General features: G+C 23.9%; 2 protein-coding genes across 11 annotated transcripts in view; one reads left to right on the top strand and one right to left on the bottom strand.

The window, feature by feature from the left end:
- The window catches only part of LOC102678688 (intersectin-1), a 16,659-nt gene extending 8,119 nt beyond the window's left edge, over positions 1–8,540 (top strand). For 9 of the 10 annotated variants that reach the window (XM_031513900.1, XM_031513897.1, XM_031513901.1 and 6 more), the window contains 15 exons: positions 173–310; positions 405–531; positions 605–769; positions 5,033–5,157; positions 5,318–5,424; positions 5,506–5,578; positions 5,675–5,881; positions 5,973–6,056; positions 6,157–6,312; positions 6,462–6,608; positions 6,682–6,919; positions 7,115–7,189; positions 7,425–7,499; positions 7,840–8,013; positions 8,096–8,540. In XM_031513900.1, the coding sequence (XP_031369760.1) occupies positions 173–310; positions 405–531; positions 605–769; positions 5,033–5,157; positions 5,318–5,424; positions 5,506–5,578; positions 5,675–5,881; positions 5,973–6,056; positions 6,157–6,312; positions 6,462–6,608; positions 6,682–6,919; positions 7,115–7,189; positions 7,425–7,499; positions 7,840–8,013; positions 8,096–8,247 (2,043 nt within the window). In that variant the 3' untranslated portion in view covers positions 8,248–8,540. The remainder of the gene's footprint in view (positions 1–172; positions 311–404; positions 532–604; positions 770–5,032; positions 5,158–5,317; positions 5,425–5,505; positions 5,579–5,674; positions 5,882–5,972; positions 6,057–6,156; positions 6,313–6,461; positions 6,609–6,681; positions 6,920–7,114; positions 7,190–7,424; positions 7,500–7,839; positions 8,014–8,095) is intronic. The other variant, XM_031513896.1, reaches the window with a different exon arrangement.
- Positions 8,541–9,591: 1,051 nt separating this feature from the next.
- LOC102678470 overlaps positions 9,592–13,820 on the bottom strand; it is a 7,862-nt gene continuing 3,633 nt past the window's right edge. The window contains exon 2 of the mRNA XM_006622920.2: positions 9,592–13,674. Within this exon, the coding sequence (XP_006622983.1) occupies positions 9,827–13,660 (3,834 nt within the window). The 5' untranslated portion in view covers positions 13,661–13,674 and the 3' untranslated portion in view covers positions 9,592–9,826. The remainder of the gene's footprint in view (positions 13,675–13,820) is intronic.

The following is a 13,820-nucleotide window of genomic DNA, read 5'->3' as shown; positions in this document are numbered from 1 at the left end:
AATAAGATATTAATTATATATATTAGATATTAAATAATTTTTAATTATTTATAAAATATATTTTATATATATAATATAATATAATATATATAAATATATAAAATAAATTTTTACTATTATATATATATATATATATAATAGTAAAAATTTATTTTTGTTCTTTTTTTAATAGAGAGGAAGAAAACCTGAAATTGTACAAGTCATTGCACCTTATGAAGCTACTAGTTCTGAACAATTAAATTTACAAAAAGGACAATTAATAATGATCCGTAAAAAGACAGATAGTGGTTGGTGGGAAGGAGAATTACAAGTATGTTAATTTATTCTTTATTATAAATATGTGTATATCCATTATAATAAAATAATTAATTTTTCAATAATTATAGTATTTTTATTTTGTTTAGGCACGTGGTAAAAAAAGACAAATTGGTTGGTTCCCAGCATCTTATGTTAAACCTTTAACTAGTAGTAGTAATCGAAGTACACCTGTTTCTCATGGATATCAAGACTCTCCTACAGATCCAAATGTTGGTAAGTATTTTTTATTTTTGATATTATTTACATTAAATATAATAAAAAATATAATAATTCATTTTATATATAGAGCGCGTTATGGCATTATATCCGTATCAAGCACAAAATGAAGATGAATTAAGTTTCGAAAAAGGTGATGTTATTACCGTACTTGCAAAAGACGAAGCAGCATGGTGGAAAGGCGAATTAAACGGAATATCTGGTGTTTTTCCCAGTAATTATGTATCTTCTATGTGTAAGTAAATTTTTTTATTTTAAAAATTTTATTTTATATTTTAGAGAATTTAAAATATTTGTCTATCATAAGTTTTTATAAAAAAATAATTTTGAAACAATTTTATAACATATTAACATAATAAAATTTATATAAAATAATAAATATAATTATTAATTATATAATAATTTTAATTGCACGGATAGACGGACGACCGTCAGGTTTAGATTTTTCCTATTATTATAAAATATAAATCGATTTAACAAAAATATAAAATTTTTAAAAATTTAATAAGGCAATTTATAATTTAATACGACGGTCGTTTAATAGGACCAGATAAAATAGTTTTTCAAATATTGCTCAATCAAATGTATTTAATATGTATATTTTAATATTGTATAATTTTTTGTTTATTATAAAAATATATTTTTAGTTAAGATTTTGATAAAATTTATTTTTAGATAAATATAGATTTTATCATAAATATATGTTATATTTATTTAAATAATATTTATATTCAAAATAATAAATTATATGTTTGAGTATAACATTCATTTGAAATTAGTTAAAAATTATAAACATAAATAGGATAGTTATCAAATATTTCGATATATTTATATCTTTGTTAAGATATAAATATTATTTGATTTTCATCGTTCATGATTTAGAACTAAATGTTAATTAATAATAAAATTATACGAAAATATTTCTTTAATTACAATTCACAAATTATGTTATGTCTGCTTTCTGCTCTGATATGTCTGCATTAAAATTTAATACTTTAGCTTGAAAAGCGATCCATTTATATTATAATCATTATTTTATTTCTGGTCTATTTAACGTTAATTTCTTGGAATCAATTGAGAAACATATTTTCTCTATTATATAGCCTGCCTGTCTGCCTGCATGCCTGCCTGTCCGTCTGTTCGTCCGTCCGTCTGTCCGTTTGAGGTAGCTACTTCGTTTCAATAGTAAAATATTGATAAAATATTATTATATATATTATATTATTATATATATAAATTATATATTATTATATATTATATATATCAAGATTTTATATATTATTATAACATTATTTAATATTATATATTTTTCAATATATAGTTTAATTTGTTTCTTATTTTAGATTAAAAATATTATAAAATTAATTATAATAAAAAATTTAAATGTACATTAAAGAAAAACATTTCATTTAATAAATACATATAAAGACTTATAAATATAATGATTATAATAATCATAAATCGTTATTTATTTATATAATTTTTATTAAACGTATAATTATTTTAAATGTATTAATTTTATAAAGTGTGAAAATTTAATACTGAAAATAATATATATATAAAACGAAATAGTTACTTCAAGCAATTTGAATTTGAAATGATTAAGATGATAAATGTATTTGCCTACAATATTTCGAAAGAATTCTTTTACTAATTATTATCTTTCGCCTTGCTTAACGTGCAGCATAAAGGATAGCAGAGCAGCACCGCAGCATTGCAGGCTAAAATAAAAACGTCTCAAGTGCAATAAGAATGATAGCAGTCCCTACATTGAACAAGACAACCAACAAGTCTCATCGGTGGAGACAGTGAGCATAAAAATGAAAAGAGAAAAAGAAAAGAAAGACTCAGAGTTGATTCTTTGTTTTTATATTACTCTAAATTATGAGTCTTTTTTTTCTGGTCAGGGATCTTATTTGGTCCTTTATTTTCATTGTCATTCAAATTGTTACCATATATTTTAATGACCATTATTCTTTAAACTGTTGAATCTCTATATATGGATTACAAACGCGGAATTAATATTGCGCAGTATTTATATAATATATTCATATAAAAAAGCGCTAAATATTGAATAGCTAATTAATATGTTATTACAATCACTTAACATGTGCACCAAATTCTATCTCAAGTTTCTATTTTAATTCTGGACAGAGCTTAAAAATTGATAAATATGATTTTTATGTCTATTTGAAATAAATTTAGTAATTAATTAATATTCAATAATTAATATTTCAAATAAAAATAAAATAACATATATTTGTTTAAAAAGTTCGTTTTAGAAAACAATATAATATTTTTTGTTTATATTAACACATTTAGCCCAAAAAAGAAAATAACAAAAATAATTATATTCAATGACATAATAGAATAAAAGCACTTTTTGCTAGAGCAAAGACAATAAATATTGAAATATTTATTCAACATTCATACTATTCTATATATTTAAAACATTCATACTTTATCTATTTGAACAACTATTTGTAAGTAAAAATATAAAACATTATCAAATATTATTTAATATTGGGCTTAAAGTGTTACATTAATAAAAATTACATATATAAATTCAATTACTATTTTATATTTATACTATATCTATACTATCTATACTAATTTTTATAATTGAAGTTTTTGAAAAAAATCTTTTAAAATATTTTAATACTGTCCGTTTTTTTTTTTTTTTATTAGCATTAGTATATTATTTGGTGTACAATACAGATGGTTTATACAATTATATTGTATAAACCGAGGCCTAGAACAAAGATAATGAAATAAAATGAATTATTTTCCTGCTTATCTTCTCAGTAAAAAGAAAAGGAGTTGTTAAATCATAATTTTAAATATTACATTTTTTTTTCTGTAGATAGATAAAGATTTTATTATAATGTATTTGAATAATCTCAAAATTTTTTAAGGATTATGTAGTCTAATTTTTTTCTTAAATCTTTTTTAATTTAAAATTCTATAAATAAAAATAAAGATAAAAAAATATATTTAATATTGTGCATAATATTCACAAAGAGAATGCAAATATCTCTTTTAACTTCAATAAGTTTAACCAAATTTGTTGTTCCTATTTATTTATTCTATATATATTTTATGTACATGTGTATATGTATGTATACATGTGTGTATGTGTATGTATATATATATATACATACATACAATTATATATTTGTTTTCTTTTGATTTGTCTGATAACATAATAGAAGATGATATGCTCCTTCTTCATAGCCTTTTATTATAGAGCCTAACTCATTATTACTCATTATTAATAATCATAAATTAGATAATTATTATATCATTGGTGGGAATGATCTGTTAAATAATGTTATATTGAACCAGTTTTTCCATCAATTTATTCTTGAATAAATTAATTTATACAACTTAAGATATCTAAATATCATTATAAAAATGTTATACATTATATTTAATTATAGATTTATTTTTTATATTTATTATTATCACATTATTGTTTTTAATTTTACGAAGTTTCATATTAAGATACTTAAATGTTATTATTTCAAAATGATACTATTTTTTATTAAAATTTTTTTGTAAAATAAATTTTTTAAGTATTTCTATATTATATTTTAGTATTTAAAATTTTATATATAAATTTTGTGAAACAATATGAAATATTTATTTTAAAAAATCATTGAATGCATTATCCATTCCATTGGATCATTCAGGAATTTGATGGAATAACTAGTTTTGAATTATCGTAAAAGCGCACAGTAAATCAGCATATTTATATACTAATTAATCCTTTTACACATTCTATATAACTCTTTGCAAGAAAAAGTGTATAAATATGCTTGATTGTGAAATTAAATATTGTGTGCTTAATATTAAATATTCTAGATGCGCTAATAATCTTATACCCTTTATCTAACATGTTGACAATGTGTAAAGCAAGTTATGCAACTGGATATTCTTAGATAAAAAATACTTATGTAGTATTATATTCTTAAGATTGTTACTATTTACAAAATATCAATATTGTTTGTTGTAATATCGAATCTCATTATGAATCTCAAATTGTATGCGATATATTTTGAATGAAGAGCACTGTATGAGTGTGAACAGGTTTTAATCATTCTATATCTATTACAGCTTTTGTTCACACTTCATGTGAATATATTTGAAATTTTTCACATGCATATACATGCTGTTCTTATACATATGTACACATATCCATACATAATATATACAGACATGTTCACAAAATTACTAATTGAAATAAAGTATTTGTCTGTTGTAAAATATTGTGTATACAAATTGTTTATTAGTGAGTGTAATTCAATAACTGACTTAAATCTCTGTTAGAATATTTTATGATTTTAACGTTTTATTTCAATAATTTTTATAAAATTTTATTATCAAAATTTAAATATAATTTTTTTATTTAAAATAATTTATCTAAAATTAAAGTAAATTTTTTTTTAGAAAGACAAAGAAAGATTGAAAGAAGTTTTTACATACATTTTATGTGTAGTTAATGAGATGATAACTGACTTAATGGCTGGATTGGATTCCATGGAAAGAAAACGACAAGAATACATTAAAGAACTTATCATGACTGAACAAGCATATATAGAAGATATGAGGCTTGTTCATGAGGTATTCTAAAATATATTATTAAATATTATTATAATTATTATTTTATTATTATTAATTTTATTTAATATTATTAACTATTATATATATATAGATTATAGAATTATAGTATAGTAGTATACATATGTAATTTATACTTTAAAAAATAAAAATTTTTTCACAGGTATTTGAAAAACCTCTTATTGAAAGTTTAGTTTTAACAGTGGATGAAATAGATAAAATATTTGTTAACTGGAGAGATATTATTGCATGTAATGATAATTTTTTGAGGTAATGTTTCGCAAAATATTTTATTCAAAAAAATATATATATAATGTCAATCAAAATCACTTATATGATAAATTTTTTCAGAACATTACGAATACGACGAGATAATAGCGAAAATGGGATTGTAAGAATGATTGGAGATATTTTATGTGAAAATGTAAATTTCTTTAATTTTTTATAACTGATTTTATCTTATAGATTCATATTTATAAATTATATAAAATTTTATATATACAAAATTTTTATATTTTAGATTCCTAGAATGTCAGCATACATAAGATTTTGTAGCTGTCAGATATCTGCTGCTGTATATCTTCAAAGATTGACCGAAACTGTACCGGAATTTGTTAAAGTTGCTCAAATTTGTCAACAAGATCCACGCACAAAAGGAATGCCTTTGAGTTCTTTCCTCATAAAACCAATGCAAAGAATAACAAAGTATCCCCTTATTATTAGCAAAGTATCTATTTTTCATGTTTTTAACTTTATATATATAAAAATATATATAAATAAAAAATAAATATTATATTAATTTATTTTAATCATTTTAGATTTTGCAGCATACCCCAATTAATCATCCTGATAGGCAATATCTTCAAGAAGCATTAGCCAAAGCAGAAGAATTTTGTACTCAAGTAATATTCTGGAAATATTGATTCTTGAATAATTTAGAAAAAATTAAAAAAAAAATATTATTATAACATTTATTTTTTGTTTATTTTTTATTTATTGTAGGTAAATGAAGGAGTTAGAGAAAAAGAAAATAGTGATAGATTAGAATGGCTTCAAACACATGTGGCTTGTGATGGTCTTGAAGAACAACTTATTTTTAATTCTTTAACCAATTCTTTAGGTCCACGAAAACTTCTTCATTTTAGTATACTTCATAAGGTATATAAAATCTAGATTATATAATCTTAAAAAATCTAGATAATCTTAAAAAAGATTATATTTTTTTCATATTATATCTTTATATTTTAATTCATATATTAAGTTTCATATTATAATTTTCATATTTTTTTTTTTTTTTTTTTTTTAAGGCAAAAAGTGGAAAAGAACTTGTTGGATTTCTTACAAACGACTTTTTATTATTTGCTCAACCAATATTTACCAAAAGATTTTTATCCAATGGACAACAATTTTCATTTGAGAGAAATGAAAATCAAAAATTTAAGATGTATAGAAAGGTATTCTATAATATAATTAAATTATCATATTAATAATATAATAATATTAACTGAAATATTTTTTTTTTTATAGCCAATATTCTTAAACGAGTTATTTTTTTTGGGTGATTCAGAGACAAATGGTAATATTAATTTAAGTTTCAGCGAAGGTACAGAAAACTCTAAAATACTCAGATTAAGAGATCACAAAAAACCAATAATATTATTAGCACCCACCCCAAGTGAATGTTCATTATGGATTAAAAGAATTATAGAAGCAAAAAAAAAATTTATGGAGAATGAAAAATCACGTTTGCAAAAACAAAGATCAAGTAAGTTATATTTATTCTCATTATTTTTAAAAATTAAAAATTTGAGATATAAAATATTTTGTATTTGTTCTTGTTTTATTATTATTGTATATAATGAATGATATAAATATTTTATAATATTCTATAATATATATTTATGAAACATTTATAATAAATTTGACATATAGTAATATGTAAATGTGTATGAATAAATAGAGCAGGCGCAATTTGGAGCTTGTGGGAGAATTCTTGTTACAGTGCTTGAAGGTTTCAATTTAAAGACAATAACAGGTAAGTGAATGCTTATGCTTAAATTATTTGTTTTTTTATGCATGTGCTTTTTAATTGCTTGTATGGTTGCTTGGTGCTATTTATTATTTTGATATAAGTATATTATAAAAACAAATAAAATAAAATCGTCTACAAAATCATTAAAGATTATTTATATTATAATTATAATAGAATATATATACATATTCTATCTATGCAACATTATTTTAGTAACAAAAATTTGGCATGATTGTAGTTTGCAGAAGACCAGTTCAAGGTAAACTTCGATTAGTAATTATGGAAGCTGAAGATTTAATTATATTAAAGAAAGGTAAAATATTTTATTTGCATGCAAATTTTCAGATTCGATCCATGGATGGATATATATACATTTTTTTCTTTCATAATCATTTTGCATGTAATTTGTTTGTAGTTAAATTTAAAAGAAATTATTTCTCTCAATTATTGATGATTTAATATCTAATAATATTAAATTTAATAACATTAATTATTCACATATTAATTTAAAAGCCATGCAACTGCAATTTACTTTATGCATATAATTTTTGCTTCATTAATAATATAAATACTATAATTATTCTAATTGGAATTATATTTATTTTTATATATTATAATAATTATAATTCTAACAAAAAAATCTAATTATATAGGAAAATGTAATACATTTTGTAAAGTTAGTATGGGTTCGCAAGAACAAAGAACAGGCATTGTATCAGGAACTGATTGTCCTTTGTGGGATACATCAATGCAATTCCAAGTTAAAGATTTACACGAAGATACATTGTGTATTACAGTTTTTGATAAAGGCTATTATAGTCCAGATGGTAAAATTAATTTCACAAATAAATTAATTAAACATAATTTTAATGATTTCTGAATAAAAAAATTATTTAAATATTATTATAGAATTTCTTGGACGAGCAGAAATAAGAGTTGCTGATGTAATGCGAGATAGCAAGGATTCTTGTGGACCAATACAAAAACGAATACCATTACATGAAGTCGAAAAAGGCAACGTTGTATTAAAATTGGACTTACGACTCTTTGGTAATCAATAAATGAATTAAATTGTTTATATTCATAATAATATTCATATTTACATATTAAATTATAATGATGTAAAGTTATAATTATTATTGCCAACAAAATTTTTCATATGATTACTTATAAAAAAATTTCTTACCTAAATGCAAAAGTAATTTTAATAATTATAAATTTAATAATTATAGAAGCATAAAATAATTGATTTTTATATTTCATATTTATTGTATTTTATTGTATTTTCGAAAAATTTATAATATGTAATGTATTGTCTTAATCATTCAAGACTAATAATTTTGGTATTGATTTATAAGAAAATATACATATATCTTTATTTTTTCATATATATAAAGCTTGTCCAATCACTTTAATTATTAGTCTTCCTTCCTAGAGATTAATTATTTATATTCTTGTTATTAATATTAACCTACAGTATTATTTTTATTGTTTTATTGTAAAATTAATAGTAATAATATAACAAGATAGCATTTATATTAAATATATTGTACAAAATATAAAGCATTTAGATAAATTAATAATAAAACATTAATATAAATAAATTAGATACAATAAATAATTTAAAGAAAATAATTTATTTAATTAAATTCTTAATATATGATTTTGATCATAGTATATATTGACTTGTAAATAAAAATCTATAATAATACATATAACATGTCAATTAAATATACAAAATATGATAATTTTTAATTTAACAAAATAAATTTTATAAAATTACTACATAGGCTATCTATAAAATAGATGTTTATATTAAATTAATATAATTATAATAATTTTTTAATATAATAAATACTTTAGATGATTCCTAATAATCATAATTAAATAGATTACATGCAAAGTAATCAAGTGCAAATACATATAATAAAATTTTTAAATACAAGATAATTTTTTAATATTACATCATTAAAAATAATGTTTCATTTAATTTTTAAAAATAATTTAAACTTAATTGAATTGCTTGCACTTCATTGCATCCAATCCATCATTAAATGATCCAGAATTATTATAAAGATCATATTTAGACTTAATTCAATTTCCTGAAGACAATAATATATTCTATCGATGCATAGAATTTTAAAGATATTTAAATCCCTTTTTAAAATAATGTTCTTCTTAGCATTACTTTTTTTAAAATTTTACTTTAAAATTACTTACTTTAAAATTTTAAGTTATTAAAAATTATTAAGAAAAAATTTTTTTTTTTTTAGAAAAATAGTATTGCCAAGAAGAGCATAATGATTCACAAAATATAATGATATCTTACACTCTGATTGAAATTTTATTTTACTCTCTTAAATTTTATCTAAGTTAATTACAAGTTTACAATTTTATTTTATTGCTATTCTCTACTTATTGATCTTCATGAAAATAAGTTTTAAATAAAAAAATACAAGTATCATGTTCTTATTTTATTTTTTTATTCTATTATCTTAGAAAAAGAATTTCTAAATTCTTTCTTGCAAGTTGATAAAATTCGGTTCCGGTTTGCTTAAAATATGAGACAGTAGTGTATTCAAAATTTATTTATTTTCATTCAATTAGCATATTTTTCTATATGATAAATATATTTTGTCATCAAATTGTTGAATTGACAGATTCGTGAGCATATGTATTCACTTCTGTTTTCAAGTCATTAGATTCTTTATGTTTTGAATGATTCTCATTTTGTGTTGGGAATTCATAAATTGGTTTGAAACCACCAAACATTTGTGGTTTAAAATTTTCGGCATCAAATTTTGTTTTTTCTGTCTGTATCTCTTCTATATTTAATATAGCCTCAGAAGAATTATCATCTGATTTTCTATTAATAGTAGATTCCATCGCAACAACGTTCCAACCATTTTTTGAAGGTTTTTCTGCACTGATACTTGCTACAAATGGCGGCATAAAGTTTTGTGGAGATGGTGCAGAGCTAGAAGAACTAGAAGGTTGTTGGGATGGCAACAAAATAAGTTTTTGATTTTTATCAATTTCAGAATTTTTTTCATCTCGTATATCTACATCTAAATGATGAGAAGATTGCATTGTTGGAGTATAAACATAAGCAATTGGCGTAGAAGAAGACAAGGCTGGTAGACGATGAAGAGTAGCTGAAATCACATCGTTTTTCTTCGGTGGAAAAGGTACAAAGTCCTGTAGATATGGTATGATATTTACGTTAGAATCTTTTTCATCTTTTTCTTCGGTATTTTCTTCTTGTCGCTGCACAGGATTTTCTTCTTGTCGCTGATCACTGGGCACCAATAATGGCGTTTCTCTCATTCCATTAATAAGAATAGAAGGATCAGGACGTTCTAAAGGATATGGAAAATCTGACATAACTGGACGTTTATTAAATCCATTATGAATAGAAGGTTTTATTTCTTGATCCATTTCTTGATGATTCTCATTGTCCTGGAGTAATGTTTCTGGAGGAAGCGGTCGATGAGGACCTCTCGTTCCAACTACCACACTTTCGTCTTTTTCTCTAGAATCATCAGGATGAATATTTACAGCAGTATTAACAGGATAAACTACATAAATTGGTGACTCAGCCATTGTTTCATGATTTTCAAGTTTTCTTCCATCTGTATTTTGATCAATCATTATTTTATCCGATTCATCATCTGTATTTGGTAAATTCATTGGTAAATTTGATTCTGTAATATCTTCTTCGAATTCCCTATGCTGTTGAATCATTTGAAGAGTAGCTACGTGCGGTGAATCCGCTGTTCTTCTCTTGAGAAATAAAGGAGGCTTTGGCGGAAGTTGAGGTGATTCTTCTGAATAACGTTCTGATCGTTCTTCTTCTTCCAATCGTAATTTTTGATTAGTTAATCGATGAGCCAATTTAATATCTTCTGCTCTTGAAGTAATTAATACCGATGGAAGACGAAACCTCTTAATTGTAGAATCCGTGTCTCGAGAAGATATTGCATTTTCAATTTTTGTAGCAAATCTAACAGTATGAATTGGAGGAGGAGGAGGATTTAATCTCTGAAGATAAAATGGAACTGAAAGTAAAGGTCTCCTGGTTGAAGGATAAGATTGAACAGATTGTCTTACTCTAGTAGAATAAGTTTGACCAGCTGGAATCGTTCCAATGATTTCTGATCCACGATGTCCATGAGATGTCTTAGCATTTGGACGAAATTGTGGGAGAATATTTGGTAAAGTAGAATCGGGAGAATAAGGACGTCTTCTTTTTCCTATGAATTCTGAAAGAAGAATAGGAGATGGTGATGGTGATTTTCCACGAGATGGTAATCTTTGAGGTCTAAGATGATCAGGCTTTACTATAAGATCTCCATAATTGTAGTGATAATAAAACTGTGAAGGCAACTTTGGTTGTTCAGCTGGTGGAGTCAAATTCTCTGAAAGTTGTGGCAAGTGTTCTTCATTTGAAATTAGAGGATCCACTCTTACAGATTTTAATGTTGTGGAAGAAGATTTTATTTCATTAGCTTCGTTTTTAACAATGATATGATCTTCGATTGCTTGTATAGATTCATCCTTAGGGAATACTATATGATTAATATCTTTATCATTCTTTTTATCTTCTGACTCTTCTAGAAATATAGTATCCTTTATAAATGAATTTTGTGTTCTAGAAGGTTCTATTTCATTAGCTAATTTTTGAGTTTCGGTAGGATTAGGTTGTCTCGGTTGAGCATAAGTGTAATTATTCTCCAATACAGATATTAACGGTAAACCAATTATTTCTTGAAAATCTGTTTGTGAATCATAATTACTTTTATTTGGCGATGCATTGTAAAAAGGTCGAAAAGAGGAATCTAATTTGGTGGAACCACTATAAGGATTCTCTCCAATCGCAGTACCTAAGGAATAATATTCACCTTCAACATTTTGTCTATTTCCAAGGACAAAAGATACCATATCCTGATCAGGTGGTATCAATATGTTACTAGTGCTTTCTACAAGAATTTCTTCAGTTGGTTTTTGATTAATAATTGTATTTGGATGATATCCCTGATTCATAATAATATTATCTGCAATGCTATGTTTTTGATTATCATTTTCAAATGACATATGTTCATTATTTAAAGGCATGGATGTTATTGGGCGTAGAGAAGGAACTTGAAATGGTAATGAATTATTTTGTAAAATGCTTTCCTGAGATACTGGTGATAAATAGATTGCAGAGGATGATGGAACTGATGTGTTTATTATTGTAGTTGTTATGGGAATGATTTCTGAATTTTTTTCAGTGATCATTGTTATATTAGAAATGGATGTTGTAGTAGGCAATGTACTAGTTCTTATAACTTCATTAGTCGTCTCTTTCATTGAAACATAATCTTTTATTTCTTGTTCTTCTTCTCCAATATCATAATCTTCGTAATTATTAATATATTCTTCGTGTTTTATAGGAAGTTTTGTTTGAGAATTTCGATTATGCACTATATTATTTGATCCTTGATGATTATTACTGTACATAGATGATTGCAGTTTTTCTATAGGAAGAATATCATCATAATCCTCTAAATAATCAACAAATCGTTTAGGAGTGGAAATTGAAGGTTTCCAAGTCGTTACAACAGGTAACTTCATAGAAGTTGAAGTAATAGTAGATGGAGAAGTTGTAGTAGTAGCGATAGTAGTGGTCATTGGCGTTGAAGTTATGATAGGTTTATAAGTTGTAGAAATAGTATTAGGTGTAATCGATGACGTTGGTTTAACTGTCGTCATTGTCATTGTTGTAGTCATCGTTGTAATCGAAGTTGCTTTAGATATATATGGTCTTTTAGTAGAATAATATATTATAGTTTCTCCATTATAAGGTTTATGATTATAGGTACTATAACTATTCGATCCACTCTGAACTTTTGTATTTGCATAAGAACTTGATATCAATGGATACTTGTTTTTGTCATACTTACCAGAAGAATACTGTATAGGAAGATTAAGAAAATCGTGAAAATTAGGTAAATAAGGATTAATTTCATTAGGACTAACATCCTCGGTTTCCTTATTGTTTTCCATTTTTTTTTTCATTAAATAAGAACTGTTTCCTTTTGAAAAATTCTTGATCTGTTCATTTTTATTCAATTCTTGATAATGATTGGTATAATTTAAAGCCTTGACAGGTTTCTCGAAATCAATCTTACCGGTAATAGGATCTTTTTCGAGTGAGAACGGCCTGCCACCATTGAAGGCGAAAGGATATGGCATGTGATAACGCGGCGTTTCTTCGTCTAACGTTGAAAGAGCAACGGTGCTCTCTTCCCTAACAAGATCTAGGTCAAGATCATCCAGCTGTGCCGTCCTTGCCAAATTCGGAGAAGATTCAGTTTTTTCTGGTAAAGACTTTGGTGGATTGTTATCTATGTGACCGCCCATCAAATATTCGGACAATACACCATTTATATAAATCAGTATGACCATCAGTTTCCATGGATTAAATTGCATTGTTTTCGACAGATCTAAAAACAAATTTCATATCGTGTAATAAAATAAAAAATTTTATATATTAATCATAATTATAATTATTATTGATGAAAATATTATTATACAGGAGGAAAATTTGAGTGTTAAATTTTTTTTTAATAATGAATTTTCTTAATAATTT

Source organism: Apis dorsata, unplaced genomic scaffold (assembly GCF_000469605.1).
Source record: "Apis dorsata unplaced genomic scaffold, Apis dorsata 1.3 scaffold_794, whole genome shotgun sequence".
Taxonomy (NCBI): Eukaryota; Metazoa; Arthropoda; class Insecta; order Hymenoptera; family Apidae; genus Apis; species Apis dorsata.
Note: the sequence above shows the minus strand (reverse complement) of the source record. Positions and strands in the feature narration are given on the sequence as shown.